General features: G+C 40.3%; 1 protein-coding gene across 6 annotated transcripts in view; it reads right to left on the bottom strand.

Moving 5' to 3' along the window:
- The window catches only part of CLTRN (collectrin, amino acid transport regulator), a 173,208-nt gene that overhangs the window by 14,838 nt on the left and 140,829 nt on the right, over window positions 1–17,541 (bottom strand). For 5 of the 6 annotated variants that reach the window (XM_082609624.1, XM_082609622.1, XM_082609627.1 and 2 more), the window contains one exon: window positions 4,683–5,497. The exons of the other annotated variant lie outside the window; for it this stretch is intronic. In XM_082609624.1, the coding sequence (XP_082465750.1) occupies window positions 5,341–5,497 (157 nt within the window). In that variant the 3' untranslated portion in view covers window positions 4,683–5,340. Of the gene's footprint in view, window positions 1–4,682; window positions 5,498–17,541 lie in introns of those variants that run through there. 6 annotated transcript variants of the gene reach the window in all.

The raw sequence follows: 17,541 nt of genomic DNA on the forward strand, positions 1-17,541 counted from the left end.
TAAGTTGTGCAAAAGGGGCCACTTGTTTACTGCAGCAAGGCATCTGACAATGGCACCTTCTAGGCCTGCCTGCCCATGGTGGCTAGTGCTCACCTTTGTTCTACACCAGGCCCAGGAGCTCTTGTTCTACCCTTTCCGATGGTCTTGGATATGACCTAGCCCTGTTGTTCTGGGAACCCACTTTCAGATTGGGTCAAAAGACATCAGACACTTGGGAAAAAACAAACAAACCAACGTAGGATCACTTTCTCTGCATCTGATGAAATCTCTCCCTTCACCCAACACCCCACGCCCATATTACTGTCATATGTTCACTAATTTTCAAAAAATATAAGCAACATCAAGGAGTAACTATGGAAAAATTACATCCAGGGACACAGTTGTCATTTCTTTACTGGCCAAATTCTCCCCTACTGCCCAGTACCATGATAAAGACTTGTACCAACTATTTGCATCCTACTGCTGCCCCTAATGTGTTATAATAAAGAAGAGACTAACGCTGTGCTTTATAAACTGGCTCATAGTCTGCCCATAACTAATATAAAATCCATTTTCAACCAGTGCTGTGAAAATAAAGAGCAAAATAACTCAATAAATAACAACTAGAAATTATTCATTCATTCAAACCAAAATTTCCTAAAACAGAATGGTATTGGTAATAAACTGAATCTCATCATAAATTATGAACAGGTCCCTTCTAGGAAATTATCTCTCTGTTTATATTTCCTGAACCTAGCATCTTATCTTACATAGAGTGCCTCCACTCAATAAGTTCTTCAGGCAAGAAGGAAGGAAGGAAGGAAGGGAGAGAGGGAGGGAGGGAGGGCCAAAGGAAAGTTAGTAGGAAAGAAGGAAAAACTTCCACGCATTTGCTTGTGTAACTGAGGTAACTAGACATGCAATATTTTTTATGAAACAAAACAAGACGTAAAGTGGGAAATAAAATACTATGTTAAGGGGCTCCATAACTTTAAAATAAGGACTGAGAATTTGCACTTTGAGGGATTTTATACTCTTTCTGGTTCTTCACCTGTGTTCTGTCCTATTCCTTGTTCCTTATCCAGGGATGATAAATGCGCATACTTCACTTGGTGATACTAATATCTGGAATCTGATCATGTATCATTCTAAATGCAACAATTCACTGCATTCTTTTATATAGTGATGTTTTGTATTGGTTAGTTCTTGTGGAAAACATGGTAGATGAAACTACACCCCAAAACCCAAAATCTACCTGCATTTACATTTCTTCTGTGAAACAAGTCCAGGTATCACCATCCCAGCTCATTGTTTCTGCAGTGACTTGGTTTTCAGATGCTTCTGTCTTTCCAGTTTCATCACAGTTTTTGCTAAGGACTTGGAGACTAGAGTGACAGGTATATTTGCACTCGCTTTACAGCATTTTATTTCCAGTACATATCACCTCGCAATGTGTTCCCTTGTGGGACATTACAGGATCATTATATTTAAAATGAAAGTTATGGTTGATGATTGACTGCCCCCTAATTATCCAGAGTGTTTGTCAAAGCCAGTGGGCAGGAGACATAAGCTCTATTTTGCTGTTATATTGACTGTCAAGTTTACAGCGCATCTCTGCTGGCATGGAAAACTTCCTCAACAAGGATATTTAGTGGAGCAGATCTTTGCCAGTGGAACAGATCCCCTCCCCTTCAGGATAAACAGTGAAGAAAATGATCTAATGATCAAATTGGTCCATCCCATGCCTTCAAAATAAGAAACTTATCTAGGATCGGTGTTTCTCAATTTTTTCCCCCATTATTGAGACTTTTCAGACATCTCCTAATAGCTCACCCAGGAAATTTTAATACCATAGATACACTTTTCATCTGTTTACGTACTGTGGCCCTTTGGAGGATTATAAACCATTGTAATACTGAAATTTTTTTCTCCCCACCAAGAACAATTTCCACCCTCTTGAGAATGCATGTCTTGGATGATGCCTGCTAGTGCACACTGACTGAATTCAGATGATGTTTCACCAATTCTATATGCAAGGCCACCATATGCTGGAGTATACATCTCAAGAGGATGTAAGATAGAAAGTGGTTCTTTAGTAAGCCAACTGAAATCTCATTCCTCTCCTAAAAATAAGGAAGCCCTAATAACGTTAAAGAGTACATAGTTCCCAAGTCAAAATGGTACCCAAGTCAAAAAATTTGCAGCCACCAATTCAAGCTCCTCCACGTACAGAGAGGGGCCAGGCTTTGCTCCCAGAAGGTATAAGACTATGGCCTTGTGACAGCCACCATCTCATTTGCTTGTTTATTAGCACATATTTATTGAGTTCTATGTAGACTTTCAGCTCCATGAGGGCAGCGACTGTTTTCGATTTTGCTCACCATTATAGAATAAAGGAAAGAAAGCATGAAGACAGAAAGGGAAGGAAATAGGAAGACAAGGCAGTATGCTAAGTGACTTGAACACTGCCTCTAAGAATATTACATTTAGTGTGAAGGTATATAAACAGTCAAAATAAAATATTGTGATGGTTATAACTGAAAAGATGTATAGATATGGTGAGGTTACAAAGCAGTGGTTAATTCTATCTGGTTAGAGGTGGGAAGAAAATGAAGTGAGTTATGAAAACCTTTATGGAGACAAGGTTGTATTAGAAGACTTACGTGGGCCCCAGGGCACTCTTGCCTTTGTGGTCTCCTTTTTCTACAAAAGCACATTTAAGTGTAATATAATTCTAGTACAAGATGAGTATCATTATCTGGGCAGTCTAGGAGCATGTAGCCTGGAGGCCCACCAAAGACCTCTAGGAGGATGAGAGCTTTAAGTGAGAGAAACTCTAGGACAAGCTGGAAGAGTGGCTGGAAGATGGGGCAGAGTGTTCCAGGCAGAGGCAACAGCTTGTTCAAAGGCCTGGAAGTGAGAGATCTATTAGGATTGGATGAAAGAGAGAGAGACAGAGAAACAGAAGGGGAGAATTGTGAGAGCTGAAGTTAGAGAAGAAGGTGGGGGTCAAACCGCAGCAGGCCCCGTGTTAAGGAGTCTGGCTTTATCCTAGAGAGAATAAGAAACCATTTTTAAAAGCTTTTATGTGAGGAACCAACAGAATCAGGTTTGCATTTTAGATATTCATTCAGTCTACATTGCAGCCAAATGACTGGTGAAGGTGTCGTGGATATTCTGGGGGTCCACCCAGGCCCCCTCTTTAGGGCCCACATACCCATCCCCAGCTTCTGGAAATAATGGCTTTTGAAGGTTCATGGCTGAGTCCTTCAGTGGGAATTGCCCTCAGCCACAGGGAACTGCCCTTTCCAAGGGCAGATCCTTTCCCAGAGAGCACCCATGACCATAACTGGCTAATGTAGAGATACAAAGGCCCAGCCACATTATCTCAATCAGGGACAACCTCAGCTCCTAAAATCCCTGAAGGATTGGCTGAGGCCTCTGTTGTAACCATGTTTCTGGTTACTTCTCCCTCTGCTTAATCCTACTCTGTTAGTTTCCTATGGCAGCATAATGCTTTAGCACAAACTTAGTGGCCTAAAAAACACACATTTATCATCTCACAATGTCCATGGGTCAGGAGTCTGGGCACAGCTCAACTGGATCCTCTGCTCAGGCTGCAATCAAACCATTGGCCAGACTACATTCTCATCTAGAGATTTGACTTCGGAAAAATCCACTTCCAAACTCACTTCAGTTGTTGACAGAATTCATTTCCTTGTGGTTGTAGGACTGAGGATCCCAGCTTCTTGCTGGCTATTGGCTGGAGGCTGACTTTGGTGCTGAGAGGCCACCAGCAATTCCTAGAACCTGCTCACAGTTTCATTTGTGCTTTCCCAACATGCCCACTTACTTAATCAAGCCAGCAAGGAGAGTCTCTGGAACAAGTTTGCTAGCAAGACAGACTCAGATATCATATAAATTAACTGCAGGGGGCTTCCCTGGTGGCACAGTGGTTGAGAGTCCGCCTGCCGATGCAGGGGACACGGGTTCGTGCCCTGGTCCGGGAAGATCCCACATGCAGCGGAGCGGTTAGGCCCGTGAGCCGTGGCCGCTGAGCCTGCGCGTCCAGAGCCTGTGCTCCGCAACAGGAGAGGCCACAACAGTGAGAAGCCCGTGTACCGCAAAAATAAATAAATAAATAAATAAACTGCATGAGTGACATCTCACCAGCTTTGCTGTATTCTATTCATTAGAAGCAAGTCATAGGTCCCCTTCGCACTCACGGACAGAGGGTTACATGAAGGCGTGAACATCAAGAGATGACAGACACCTTAGTGTCTGTCTACCACACGTGCCTTCCTCACTTCTTACAGGTATATCTCCTGAGAGCACTCCCCAATAAACCTTCTGCATTCCACTACCCCTCTTAGAGTTTGTATCCACTGGAGGCAGGGAAGTGAATTAGAGACTACTGCCGGAACACCAACTATGGGTGATAGCAGTGGGAGATTGAGTTGCGTATTTTCCTTCTATTAATACATGTATAATAATTATTATTAGAATTTAGAATGATACATGGCCTATCTGAAAGTAAAATCAAGTCTAAAAACTACAGTCTTCAAGCAGGGATACACACAACAAAAATAATTCATTTCTAGGACTGGAGAGGAGATTAAACATAGCATAAAAATTAGGCTTACTATGTTCCACAGTGTGAAAATAAATTACAGACTACAGTCAATCACTTAACAAGAGATGATTAGCACTTTATTAAGTTAGCATAGATTGTACTTCTACAAACTGCAGAAATAATCAATGAATAGAGATGCCCTATTAGAGACTGATAGTCAGAAAATATATATAAGCAACTGTTGGTATGATAACAGGATCAAATTCCACCTTGTATATCAACACGCCCATTTTTATCCAACCCATTTACAGTAATTACTTGTTATTCTTGCTTATCTTGTCATATACAGAGTGATATAAATGATATTCAAAAAGGATCCATTTTCAATGATTTGGACACCATATTATAGGCATTCTCCACTGGAAGAATATTTTTTCTTAGGTCTTTAAAGTGTGATATATATATATATATACTGGCCTGACCTTACTGCTGGAAATGCTTAAATACTAATGCATTTTAAAATCAGTAACTACAAACGCCACATGACTACACTTACACACTGTGCTGTCAGAGAAATATTTTAGAATATTTTGGATAGTCAACAGCTTATTATTCCAATGGTCTTCATGGGTATAATTCATTGCCTTTCAATTTCATGCACATTCAAAATTTCTTACAAAAGAAGAATGGTGAAGCAAAATATATAATCTTCCCTCAATGAATTGTCATGTTCAGCAGTTGCACAGAAACAAGTGTTGAGTTTCAGGGGGAAACAAAACAGCAGCCGTTCAGAGGGGGGTGAGCCGCTCATCCTCTGTCACAAAGGCATCATTAACGTGCCCTCCCTTCATGTCCAGGGGATCGCAGGGGATGCCATTTTCAATTGTGATTGTGTTTTCCCATTTATCTTCAGTGTCTTCCATTTCAGATGGTCCTTTGTTCTTCCTAAATGCACATAAAAAGAATGACTGGGATCTAGGAAGAGAAAGGATGGTCTTCTGTACAAACATGGAGATCAGGAAAGGGAAGAGGAACCTTAGAATGATGGGGAAAATGGATGACATAGTGTATTTTCAAATAAATTTCAAAGATCATAAAGAGTTGATGAGGTGAAAAGATGCTATCAAGATCAGAAGTCTGCATGGATTATATATATATATGTATATGAATGAATATATATATTTATATGAATGAATGTTTGTATACACACACATAAACATATGTACATTCACACACACAAATTGCATGAAGGAATGTGAGGAAAATATATGGTAAATTGGCAAGTTAAAAAATTTAGCTCTAGGAGAACTTCACAAAAATTGAATTTAAAAAAGTAATAAATTCCTCTCACAAGATTTGACAAATTAATGGTCTGCAAATGTTAGGCAAAAATCAGGTTGACATGAGATACCAAGAAGCAAACTCACGTTACTTTGCAGAAAGGATGTAACCACTGTAAACTGCAGGTATCATTCCTTGGATCTACTCATTACAAAATAGTTGTATTCATTTGTTAAGTCAGGTTTTTGGAACTCAGAACACATTTTACTAATTACAACTCATAGCTATAATCCCAGGTCATTCCAAAAAATTCTATTTAACAGGTAAATTTTTAAGTTGTTCATTCTCAGACCCTTTAAGGACCATGCTACCCCAATCCAAGTGGTAACCAGATCCTTAATCTTTCCCTGGAGTGTGGGAAAATATAGCCTTGAATTCAAACATTCTTCCTGTCTTTTGTGAAAGGCCAAGACACTGAGCCAGTTGTGCTTGATATCATAGAGGTAGGGGGAGAAAAGAGATGTGAGTACCTCTAGGCAATCAGAGGGCAGAAGAGTTTCCCTCAGGATTATCACAAGTTAGATGTTGGGGCACCGTGGAGGCATGATGTTAGACATGAGGCTCCCAGACTTGTCAAAGATTCTCTTGTCCCAGAAATCTGTAGAAACTCCAAAGAGGCAGACCTGAGTGGATCACATGGCTGGGATGGTGGACATTGCTGTGGTGACCAGGATGGACTTCCACTGCCATGGAAGTCCCTTAGAAACTCAGTGAATTTCTAGTGGGTGAGGAGGTGGTAAAGATGCCCCAAAGATGATCAAGCTAGAGTTTCCTATTAGTCCTACATGAGAGCTCATTTCAAAGTGCTTTAAAGAATATGGTGGAGGAAGGCAGAGAAAAGAAAGAGCTCTTGTTTACAAAAGAATGACAACCAATATAGAAGGTGCAACAGAAACAGAAAATCACCAAATAATAATAATTGATTCTGATGAGGCTCCTCAATGGATACTAAACCACTGAGTGGGAGATGACTAAGGAATAGGATACTCACAGGGTCTCAATGTAACACCCCTACAAGCAATGTACTAATTATAAAGAGACATTTGTTTTTTGTAAAGGGAGAAATTTGGTGAATATCACCAACAATGAGACAAACTGACAAGTGCCTCTAGATGTGATGCACCGAGAAGATATATTTTTTAAAAATAAAATTGTGTTCCGTGTTCCTGCCCTACCCCATCACCAAATTTTTTTGACCTGAATCTCTCAGGAGGAACTAATCAGACAACTCCAAATTAAAAGATATTTTGTAAAACTGCTGACAGCATAGAGTAGGCACTCAACTAATGTGCTTAGAGTTGGATGGACAGACATATGAGTAGGTGGCTAGCTAGTTAGACAGATAAATGGATGGATCAATGAATGTAGATCAATGACTGGTTGGCTGGATGATGAATTAATAGATGGAGGGATGAATGGGTGGATGGACGATTGGACGGTAGTTGGGTGATGGAACAAAGAACTGGATGGAAGAATGGATGGACTATGATGTAGGGAAAGTTACTCAGACAGCAGCCCAAGGTAGATTTTGAATGGGATCTATCAGAAGAGAAAGACAGAGGGAAGGAAGGGAAGAAGGGAGGAAGGGAGGGAGGAAGGGAGGAAGGAAGGGAATGTACACATGTGATATTTCTTGTATTTATTGGATAGTTATTTTTTCAAAAGGATGGAGGAAAGTACTCATTTTCACACCTTAGGAATTAGGAGTAAGTACAGATTTTGCCAGGCTTCACTGATGGTTTATTAGATAATTTCAAATAGGTGGAGTTTATGAAGAAAAGTTAAAGTAGCATTTCAATACTGTAAATCCCACTGTCATCACTTGAAAGTATTTTGCCATTATGCATGCCACTGTCAAATGTCAAAATGTATCACTACAGGCCCAATGCTGGGAGTGGAAGTCGGGGGGTTGTAGTCCCAGAGACCTAGGTAAGGACAGGCTGCTGTGTTTTCCCTTGCTCAGGGTGAAGATACTGCACTGCCCATTCCAAGCATCAGCGGTCAACGATCAGTGCCAGTTGGAGTAGGCATACAATTTCCTGTGATGAGAAGGTCCTCCAGCCAGGTGAAACCACCTATCAGAGGACTAGAATTCTTTGGCCCCTCCTCCTGTAGACAGGGGTATCTTGTCACTTTCCACGTCATCCAGAAAGCAAAGACAACTGACATTCTATAACCATCGAACACATCACTTCCATTCATAGTATCCAACATTCATTCAATAACTATGTTTTGAGTGCCTACTATGTGTTGGAAGAGACACAATTCTTGTCCTAAAGGGAAAAGAAAGGGCTCAATAAAAAAGAAAAACTCCAAATTTCACTCATCCTCCCCTCCTTTTCATGGATTATAAAAGAGAGGAGTAATGTTTCAGTAAGAATGACACCCTAGCGACAAATGCATATTTATAAATTATCATCAAAAATGCCTAGCTCATGCAATTTCTCCCCAAGTCACTCCTCATTGGGCTTGGAGTGAATAGTAATTCTCCATAACAATAAATAGGTTTTTAACAGTCAAGTTTTACCCTGAAATTTGTGTAGGTAAGTATGAAACTCATATTACAAAAATCCTTGTGGATGGAGCATTCTGAAGTAGGTGGCAATGAAACAGCAGTCTTAGAAGTAATGGTTGCCAGTGTTCATTTGCCGGTCTCTTCAGTTTAAAAAAAAATGTTTTTACAGAATTAGAAGAAAAATTGCAGAGAGCTGGACACTTGCAGATCATGGCAAGAAATCCTGCCTCCCCTCCCCCCGCCAACCACAAAGGAAAAATAATCCACCAGGCATCACAAGGAATGGGGAAGAACAAAAAAGGGAGATGCAGATGGATGAGGACAAGTTTCTCTTCTTTAGAAGAAGGATTTCTTAATCAAAAAGACTCTGAGCAAAATCGCTGTGGAAATTTATCAAAAGGAGAGCTGTGTCCATGACAAATTAGGTACATCTTATTCTTTTGTGACCTTAGATCTACTTGTTCACAGTCTTGGCATTGCCAGGCTTCACAAACTGCAGTGTCAGTAACTTGCTGGCTGGCGGACATGATAAGAAGCTCAAAGGTTGTCTAACAGTAATATAGCCCTTTGTCACATTGCATAGTGTGTCCTGTAATAAACTGAGTCACTGCCTGCACATTGCTCTAAGTATAATAAAACTTAACTATCTTTCTGGATCATTCTGATTTGATGTTCTGCTAAAAACATGAATTCTTTTTCCTGAAAAATAAAAATGAGTGTTAATGACTTCCACTGTTCCTGCATGTCAGGTGGTTCAAGAAGAGGATTAAAAAAAAACCCCGTGACTAAAACACCTGAAACTAGCTCTTAGAAGCCTTAGTGTGGCTATTTCTCATAAATCCAGAGAGAAGATGGGCAAAAGAGGGGACAAAAAAGTACAGGCATACCTCGGAGATACAGCAGGTTTGGTTCAACCGCAATAAAGCGAGCCACACTATACTGTAGACTATTAAATGTGCAATAGCATTATGTCTAAAAAAAAATCACAGTACATACCTTAATTTAAAAATATTTTGGAGATAAAAAATGCTAACCATCATCTGAGCCTTCAGCGAATTGTAACCTTTCTGTTAGTGGAGGGTCTTGCCTTGAGGGCTGCTGACTGATCAGGGTGGTGGCTGAAGGCTGGGTGGGTGTGGCAATTACTTAAAATTAGACAAAAGTGACGTTTGCTGCATTGATTGACTCTCTTTCATGAATGATTTCTCTGTATGTAACATGCAAAGCTGTTTGATAGCATTTTGCCCCCAGGAGAACTTCTTTCAAAATTGGAGTCAATCCTCTCAAACCCTACTGCTGCTTTATCAACTAAATTTATGTCATATTTTAAATCCCTGGTTGTCATTTCGACCATCTTCGCAGCATCTTCACTAGGAGTAGATTCCATCTCAAGAAACCACTTTTGGGGCTCATCCATAAGAAGCAACTCCTCATTTGTTAAGGTTTTGTCATGCGATTGCAACGATTCAGTCACATCTTCAGGCTCCACTTCTAGTTCTAGGTCTCTTGCTTTTTCCACCACATCTGCAGCTGCTTCCTCCACTTAAGACTTGAACCCCTCAAAGTCATCCGTGATGACTGGAATCAACTTCTTCCAAACTCCCGTGAATGTTGATATTTGGACCCCTTCCTATGAATCATGAATGTTCTTAATGGCATCTAGAATGGTGAATCCTTTCCAGAAGGTTTTTGACTGACTCTGCCCAGATCCACCAAAGGAATCACTATCTATGGTAGCTGTAGCTTTATGAAGTGTATTTCTTAAATAATACGACTTGAAAGTCTACATTACTCCTTGATTCATGGGCTGAGGAATGGATGTTGTGTTAGCAGGCATGAAAACAACATTAATCTTGTTATACATCTCCATCAGACCTCTTGAGTGACTAGGTGCATTGTCAATGGGCAGTAATATTTTAAAAGGAATCTTTTTCTGAGCAGTAGGTCTCAACAGTGGGCTTAAAATATCCAGTGAACCATGTTGTAAACAGATGTGCTGTCAACCAGGCTTTGTTATTCCATTTATGGAGCGCATGTAGAGTAGATTTAGCATAATTCCTAAGGGCCCTGGGATTTTCACAATGGTAAACAAGCACTGGCTTCAACTTTGAGTCACCAGCTGCATTAGCCCCTAACAAGAAAGTAAGCCTGTCCTTTGAAGCTTTGAAGCCAGGCATTGACTTCTCCTCTCTAGCTATGGGGTATCTTCTTCCAATAGAAGGCTGTTTCATCTACACTGAAAATCTATTGTTTAGTGTAGCTACCATCATGAATTATCTCAGCTAGATCCTCTGGGTAACTTGCTGCAGCTTCTCCATCAGCACTTGCTGCGTCACCTGGCACTTCGATGTTATGGAGACGGCTTCTTTCCGCAAACCTCTTGAACCAGCCTCTGCTGGCTTCAGACTTTTCTTCTGCAGCTTCCTCACCTCTCTCAGCCTTCATAACATTGAATAGAATCAGGGCTTTGCCTGGATTAGGCTTTGGTTTAAGGGAATGTTGTGGCTGGTTTGATCTTCTATCCAGACCACTGAAACTTTCTCCACATCAGCAATAAAGCCGTTTCACTTTCTTAGCATTTGTGTGCTCACTGAATTAGCACTTTTTATTTCCTTCAAGAACTTTTCCCTTGCGCTCACAACCTGGCTAACTGTTTGGTGTAAGAGGCCCAGCTTTCAGCCTGTCTCAGCTTTCAACATGCCTTCCTCACTAAGCTTAATCATTTCTAGCTTTTGATTTAAAGTGAGAGACATGTGACTCTTCCTTTCACTTGAACACTCAGAAGCCACTGTAGGGTTATTAACTGGCCTGATTTCAATACTGTTGTGTCTCGGGGAATAGGGAGGCCTGAGGAGAGGGAGAGAGATGGGGAACATCCTGTTGGTGGAGCAGTCAGAACACTCAATATTCATCATTAAGTTTGCCATCTTATGTGCACGTGGTCTGTGGACCCCCCTCCAATTCCAATAGTTACATCAAAGATCACTGATCACAGATCACCATAACAAATATAATAATAATGAAAATGTTTGAAATATTGCAAGAATTACCAAAATGTGACACAGAGACACAAAGTGAGCCAATGCTGTTGGAAAAGTGGTGCTGACAGACTTGCTCAACGCAGGGTTGCCACAAAGCTTCAATTTGTAAAAAACACAGTATCTGTGAAGCACAATAAAGTGAAGCACGATAAAGTGAGGTCTGCCTGTATCGGGTGGCCTACGTAGCTAGGGGGTGTTGAGGATCAGGGTTTGCTCAAGATAAAGCAGTGGCAGCTAAAAGCAGAAACAGTATTTTTGTCTCCCTTCAAACAAGATAGGGCTGAAAAGCCAAGGCCCAAGAACAGCCAGACAAACAACAAAGGACAGACAAATATGATTTCAAAACAGGACCGAGTTAATTACTGGGGAACTGGGACTGTCATCATAATCAGTATGGATGAGTCCTGGGGAAATGGCAGCGCTGCTGGAACGATTTTAGTGGGCGTTGCAGCACAGTGAGACTGGTGATGTGATAGCAAAAACAATAAGAATTAGTATCTAAGTGCTTTGTACATATCATCTCACCTAATTCTTACTGCAATACTATGTAGATTTTATTATTATCCCTGTTTTTCAAATGCAGGAGCTGAGACTCAAATATGTAGAGTAACTTGTCTTTCAGAATGGAATGAGACTAGTGAAAGGAGTAGACCTAGAACTCTATTTCATCTCCCCAGGCTTCGCTCAAAACACATATTTGATTCCTATTGAGTGTGTACATTTAAGAACAGCAAAGTAAAACAATTATTAGCTCTAACATTTCTGATTTCACTTACATTTCTATTTTCAAGACAATTTATTCACTTAACTGAGACTCTATAAGAATGTGAAGTTTCAGTATATGAAAATATTGGCTAACCCCAGCCCCTTGTGTGAAAAAAATTCATAGAAATCCAAATGCACTTCCCTTTACTATTGACCTTATGGGAAGGGAAATATAACCAGAAATAAACCAAGTGAATTTACTAGTGACTCTGCTCAACTGCTAGCATTAGCTAGGGTTCAATGTCCTGAGTCCTTGACCTGGCTTTGTTACAACTACAAGATTATCATCTCCTTATAGGCAAAGACCACCTATGTTATCTATGTACGTCTCTTCCATGATACATTCTAGAGTTCCTATCACATAATGGATAGTCAATAAAGGGATAAGATATTTTTACCTCTCTGGGCCTTGGCTTCTGGAGACATGGATTCAGATCATTGTTTAAGATCCCTTCCTGGGGCTTCCCTGGTGGCGCAGTGGTTGAGAGTCCGCCTGCCAATGCAGGGGACACAGGTTTGTGCCCCGGTCCAGAAAGATCCCACATGCCGTGGAGCGGCTGTGCCTGTGAGCCATGGCTGCTGAGCCTGCGCGTCCGGAGCCTGTGCTCCACAACGGGAGAGGCCACAACAGTGAGAGGCCCATGTACCACACACACAAAAAAAGACCCCTTCCTAAGACAATAACATTATAACAGTCTATTTATATGCAGGAGTCTTGAATCAATTCTACTATATACATACAAGTCTGAAATTGTGCTGTGCCTGTGACTCTTCTTTTATAGCACAAAGTGCCAGGTTACATAGAATTAGCACTTTGTAACTGCTTTTTGATGATGAAGCTTCTTTACATTGATATAGCACTCCCCAGTGTATGAAGCACTTGTGTGTATTCTCCAATTTTGTCTTCCCATCATCATAACTATTTAAGAAAATATTATCCTCATTTTCCATATATGACTGGATCAAGGTCATTCAGCTAAAAAATGCCAGGGCATGAGACTGGAACCCAAAACCAGGAGTATTGATCCAGTGCTCTTTCAACTAAAACACACATCACATCATCGACTTCATCACCATTAGCATTATCACATCACCCCCACCATTACAGTGATCACTATCACCATCATCATCATCACCATTACCATAAAGCTGACCAGAGAGCTAAAATATCCACTTCCAGGCTGGGGCTAGACACAGATCTAGTACAGACATCACTGTCAAGTATATGCAGTTCATCTTGGTTGTCTTCCCACATACCCAACTCCCCAATTGTTCCCCAAAAGAAAAAAAAATAACTTTTCCAACTTTTTTCCTTCAACAAATCTCTCAATTCTGCAAACTGCTGTTCTTAACTAGATGGTAATAGAGAAGCAACCTCCTCGAATTATTTCCCAAAGAGGCGGCAGTTGTAATGGCATGTTGAAACTGGCTGGTACAAGCTTGCTAGAGGTGATTCAAACACTCAGAAATTTCAGACTGGATAGAAAGTCAGCAAATGCTACAAATCAGGGTATATATATTTTTTTACACAGCTGATTAGTCAGTCCACCACTATTATAGTAAACAGCAGGCCTAATAAGATCACTTGCCTTTTAAAATAGGTGTTTGACCTATCCTTCTCAAACCCTTCCAAAATACAGCAGAGGGAGGAACACTCCCAAACTCATTCTAACAGGCCACCATCACCCTGATACCAAAACCAGACAAAGATGTCACAAAGAAAGAAAACTACAGGCCAATATCACTGATGAACATAGATTAAGAAATCCTCAACAAAATACTAGCAAACAGAATCCAACAGCACATTAAAAGGTTCATACACCATGATCCAGTGGGGTTTATTACAGAAATGCAAGGATTCTTCAATATACACAAATAAATCAACGTGATACACCATTTTAACAAATTGAAGGAGAAAAACCATATGATCATCTCAATAGATACAGAGAAAGCTTTTGACAAAATTCAACACCCATTTATGATAAAAACCCTGCAGACAGTAGGCATAGAGGAACTTTCCTCAACATAATAAGGCTATATATGACAAACACAGCCAACATCGTCCTCAATGGTGAAAAACTGAAACCATTTCCACTAAGATCAGGAAGAAGACAAGGTTTTCCACTCTCACCACTCTTATTCAACATAGTTTTGGAAGTTATAGCCACAGCAATCAGAGAAGAAAAAGAAATAAAAGGAATCCAATTCGGAAAAGAAGAAGTAAAGCTGCCACTGTTTGCAGATGACATGATACTATACATAGAGAATCCTAAAGATGCTACCAGAAAACTACTAGAGCTGATCAATGAATTTGGTAAAGTAGCAGGATACAAAATTAATGCACAGAAATCTCTGGCATTCCTGTACACTAATGATGAAAAATCTGAAACTGAAATTAAGAAAACACTCCCATTTACCATTGCAACAAAAAGAATAAAATATTTAGGAATAAACCTACCTAAGGAGACAAAGACCTGTATGCAGAAAACTATAAGACACTGATGAAAGAAATTAAAGATGATACAAATAGATGGAGAGATATACCATGTTCTTGGACTGGAAGAATCAAGATTGTGAAAATGACTCTACTACCCAAAGCAATCTACAGATTCAATTCAATCCCTATCAGACTACCACTGGCATTTTTCACAGAACTAGAACAAAAGATTTCACAATTTGTATGGAAACACAAAAGACCCCGAATAGCCAAAGCAATCTTTAGAACGAAAAATGGAGCTGGAGGAATCAGGCTCCCTGACTTCAGACTATACTACAAAGCTACAGTAATCAAGACAGTATGGTACTGGCACAAAAACAGAAATATAGATCAATGGAACAGGATAGAAAGCCCAGAGATAAACCCACGCACCTATGGTCACCTTATCTTTGATAAAGGAGGCAAGAACATACAATGGAGAAAAGACAGCCTCTTCAAAAAGTGGTGCTGGGAAAACTGGACAAGTACATGTAAAAGTATGAAATTAGAACACTCCCTAACACCATACACAAAAATAAACTCAAAATGGATTAAAGACCTAAATGTAAGGCCAGACACTATCAAACTCTTAGAGGAAAACATAGGCAGAACAGTGTATGACATAAATCACAGCAAGATCCTTTTTGACCCACCTCCTAGAGAAATGGAAATAAAAACAAAAATAAACAAATGGGACCTAATGAAACTTCAAAGCTTTTGCACAGCAAATGAAACCATAAACAAGACCAAAAGACAACCCTCAGAATGGGAGAAAATATTTGCAAATGAAGCAACGGACAAAGGATTAATCTCCAAAATTTACAAGCAGCTCATGCAGCTCAATATCAAAAAAAACCAACAACCGAATCCAAAAATGGGCAGAAGACCTAAATAGATATTTCTCCAAAGAAGATATACAGATTGCCAACAAACACATGAAAGAATGCTCAACATCATTAATCATTAGAGAAATGCAAATGAAAACTACAATGAGATATCATCTCATACCGGTCAGAATGGCCATCATCACAAAATCTAGAAACAATAAATGCTGGAGAGAGTGTGGAGAAAAGGGAACCCTCTTGCACTGTTGGTGGGAATGTAAATTGATACAGCCACTATGGAGAAGAGTATGGAGGTTTCTTAAAAAACTACAAATAGAATTACCACACGACCCCGCAATCCCACTACTGGGCATATACCCTGAGAAAACCATAATTCAAAAAGAGTCATGTACCGGGCTTCCCTGGTGGCGCGGTGGTTGAGAGTCCGCCTGCCGATGCAGAGGACACAGGTTCGTGCCCCAGTCCAGGAGGATCCCACATGCCACGGAGCAGCTAGGCCCGTGAGCCATGGCCGCTGAGCCTGCGTGTCCGGAGCCTGTGCTCCGCAACAGGAGAGGCCACAGCAGTGAGAGGCCCGCATACCGCAAAAAAAAAAAAAAAAGAGTCATGTACCAAAATGTTCATTGCAGCTCTATTTACAGTAGCAAGGACATGGAAGCAACCTAAGTGTCCATCAACAGATGAATGGATAAAGAAGATGTGGCACATATATACAATGAAATATTACTCAGCCATAAAAAGAAATGAAGTTGAGTTATTTATGGTGAGGTGGATGGACCTAGAGTCTGTCATACAGAGCGAAGTAAGTCAGAAAGAGAAAAACAAATACCGTATGCTAACACATATATATGGAATCTAAGGAAAAAATAAAAAGAAGGTCATGAAGAACCTAGGGGTAAGACGGGAATAAAGACACAGACCTACTAGAGCATGGACTTGAGGATATGGGGAGGGGGAGGGGAGGCTGTGACGAGGTGAGAGAGTGGCATGGACATATATACACTACCAAGCATAAAGTGGATAGCTAGTGGGAAGCAGCCACGTAGCACAGGGAGATCAGCTAAGGTGGTTTGTGACCGCCTAGAGGGGTGGGATAGGGAGGGTGGGAGGGAGGGAGATGGAGGAGGGAAGAGATATGGGAACATGTGTATATGTATAACTGATTCACCTTGTTATAAAGCAGAAACTGACACACCATTGTAAAGCAATTATACTCCAATAAAGATGTTAAAAAAAAAAGAAATGAAGAGTGGGAAAGACTTCTGATGCAATGGAGACTTAATAAAGATTTGATTTTGAATCAATTAAAAAAAATAGGACCTAATGAAACTTCAAAGCTTTTGCACAGCAAAGGAAACCATAAACAAGACCAAAAGACAACCCTCAGAATGGGAGAAAATATTTGCAAATGAAGCAACTGACAAAGGATTAATCTCCAAAACTTACAAGCAGCTCATGCAGCTCAATATCAAAAAAAACAACAACCCAATACAAAAATGGGCAGAAGACCTAAACAGACATTTCTCCAAAGAAGATATACAGACTGCCAACAAACACATGAAAGAATGCTCAACATCATTAATCATTAGAGAAATGCAAATGAAAAGTACAATGAGATATCATCTCACACCGGTCAGAAAGGCCATCATCAAAAAATCTAGAAACAATAAATGCTGGAGAGGGTGTGGAGAAAAGGGAACCCTCTTGCACTGTTGGTGGGAATGTAAATTGATGCAGCCACTATGGAGAACAGTATGGAGGTTCCTTAAAAAACACCAAATAGAACGACCATACGACCCAGCAATCCCACTACTGGGCATATACCCTGAGAAAACTATAATTCAAAAAGAGTCATGTACCAGTATGTTCATTGCAGCTCTATTTACAATAGCCAGGACATGGAAGCAACCTAAGTGTCCATCAACAGATGAATGGATAAAGAAGATGTGGCACATATATATAATGGAATATTACTCAGCCATAAAAAGAAATGAAATAGAGTTATT

Source organism: Mesoplodon mirus (genome assembly GCF_964341445.2).
Source record: "Mesoplodon mirus genome assembly, chromosome: X".
NCBI classification, from domain to species: domain Eukaryota; kingdom Metazoa; phylum Chordata; class Mammalia; order Artiodactyla; family Ziphiidae; genus Mesoplodon; species Mesoplodon mirus.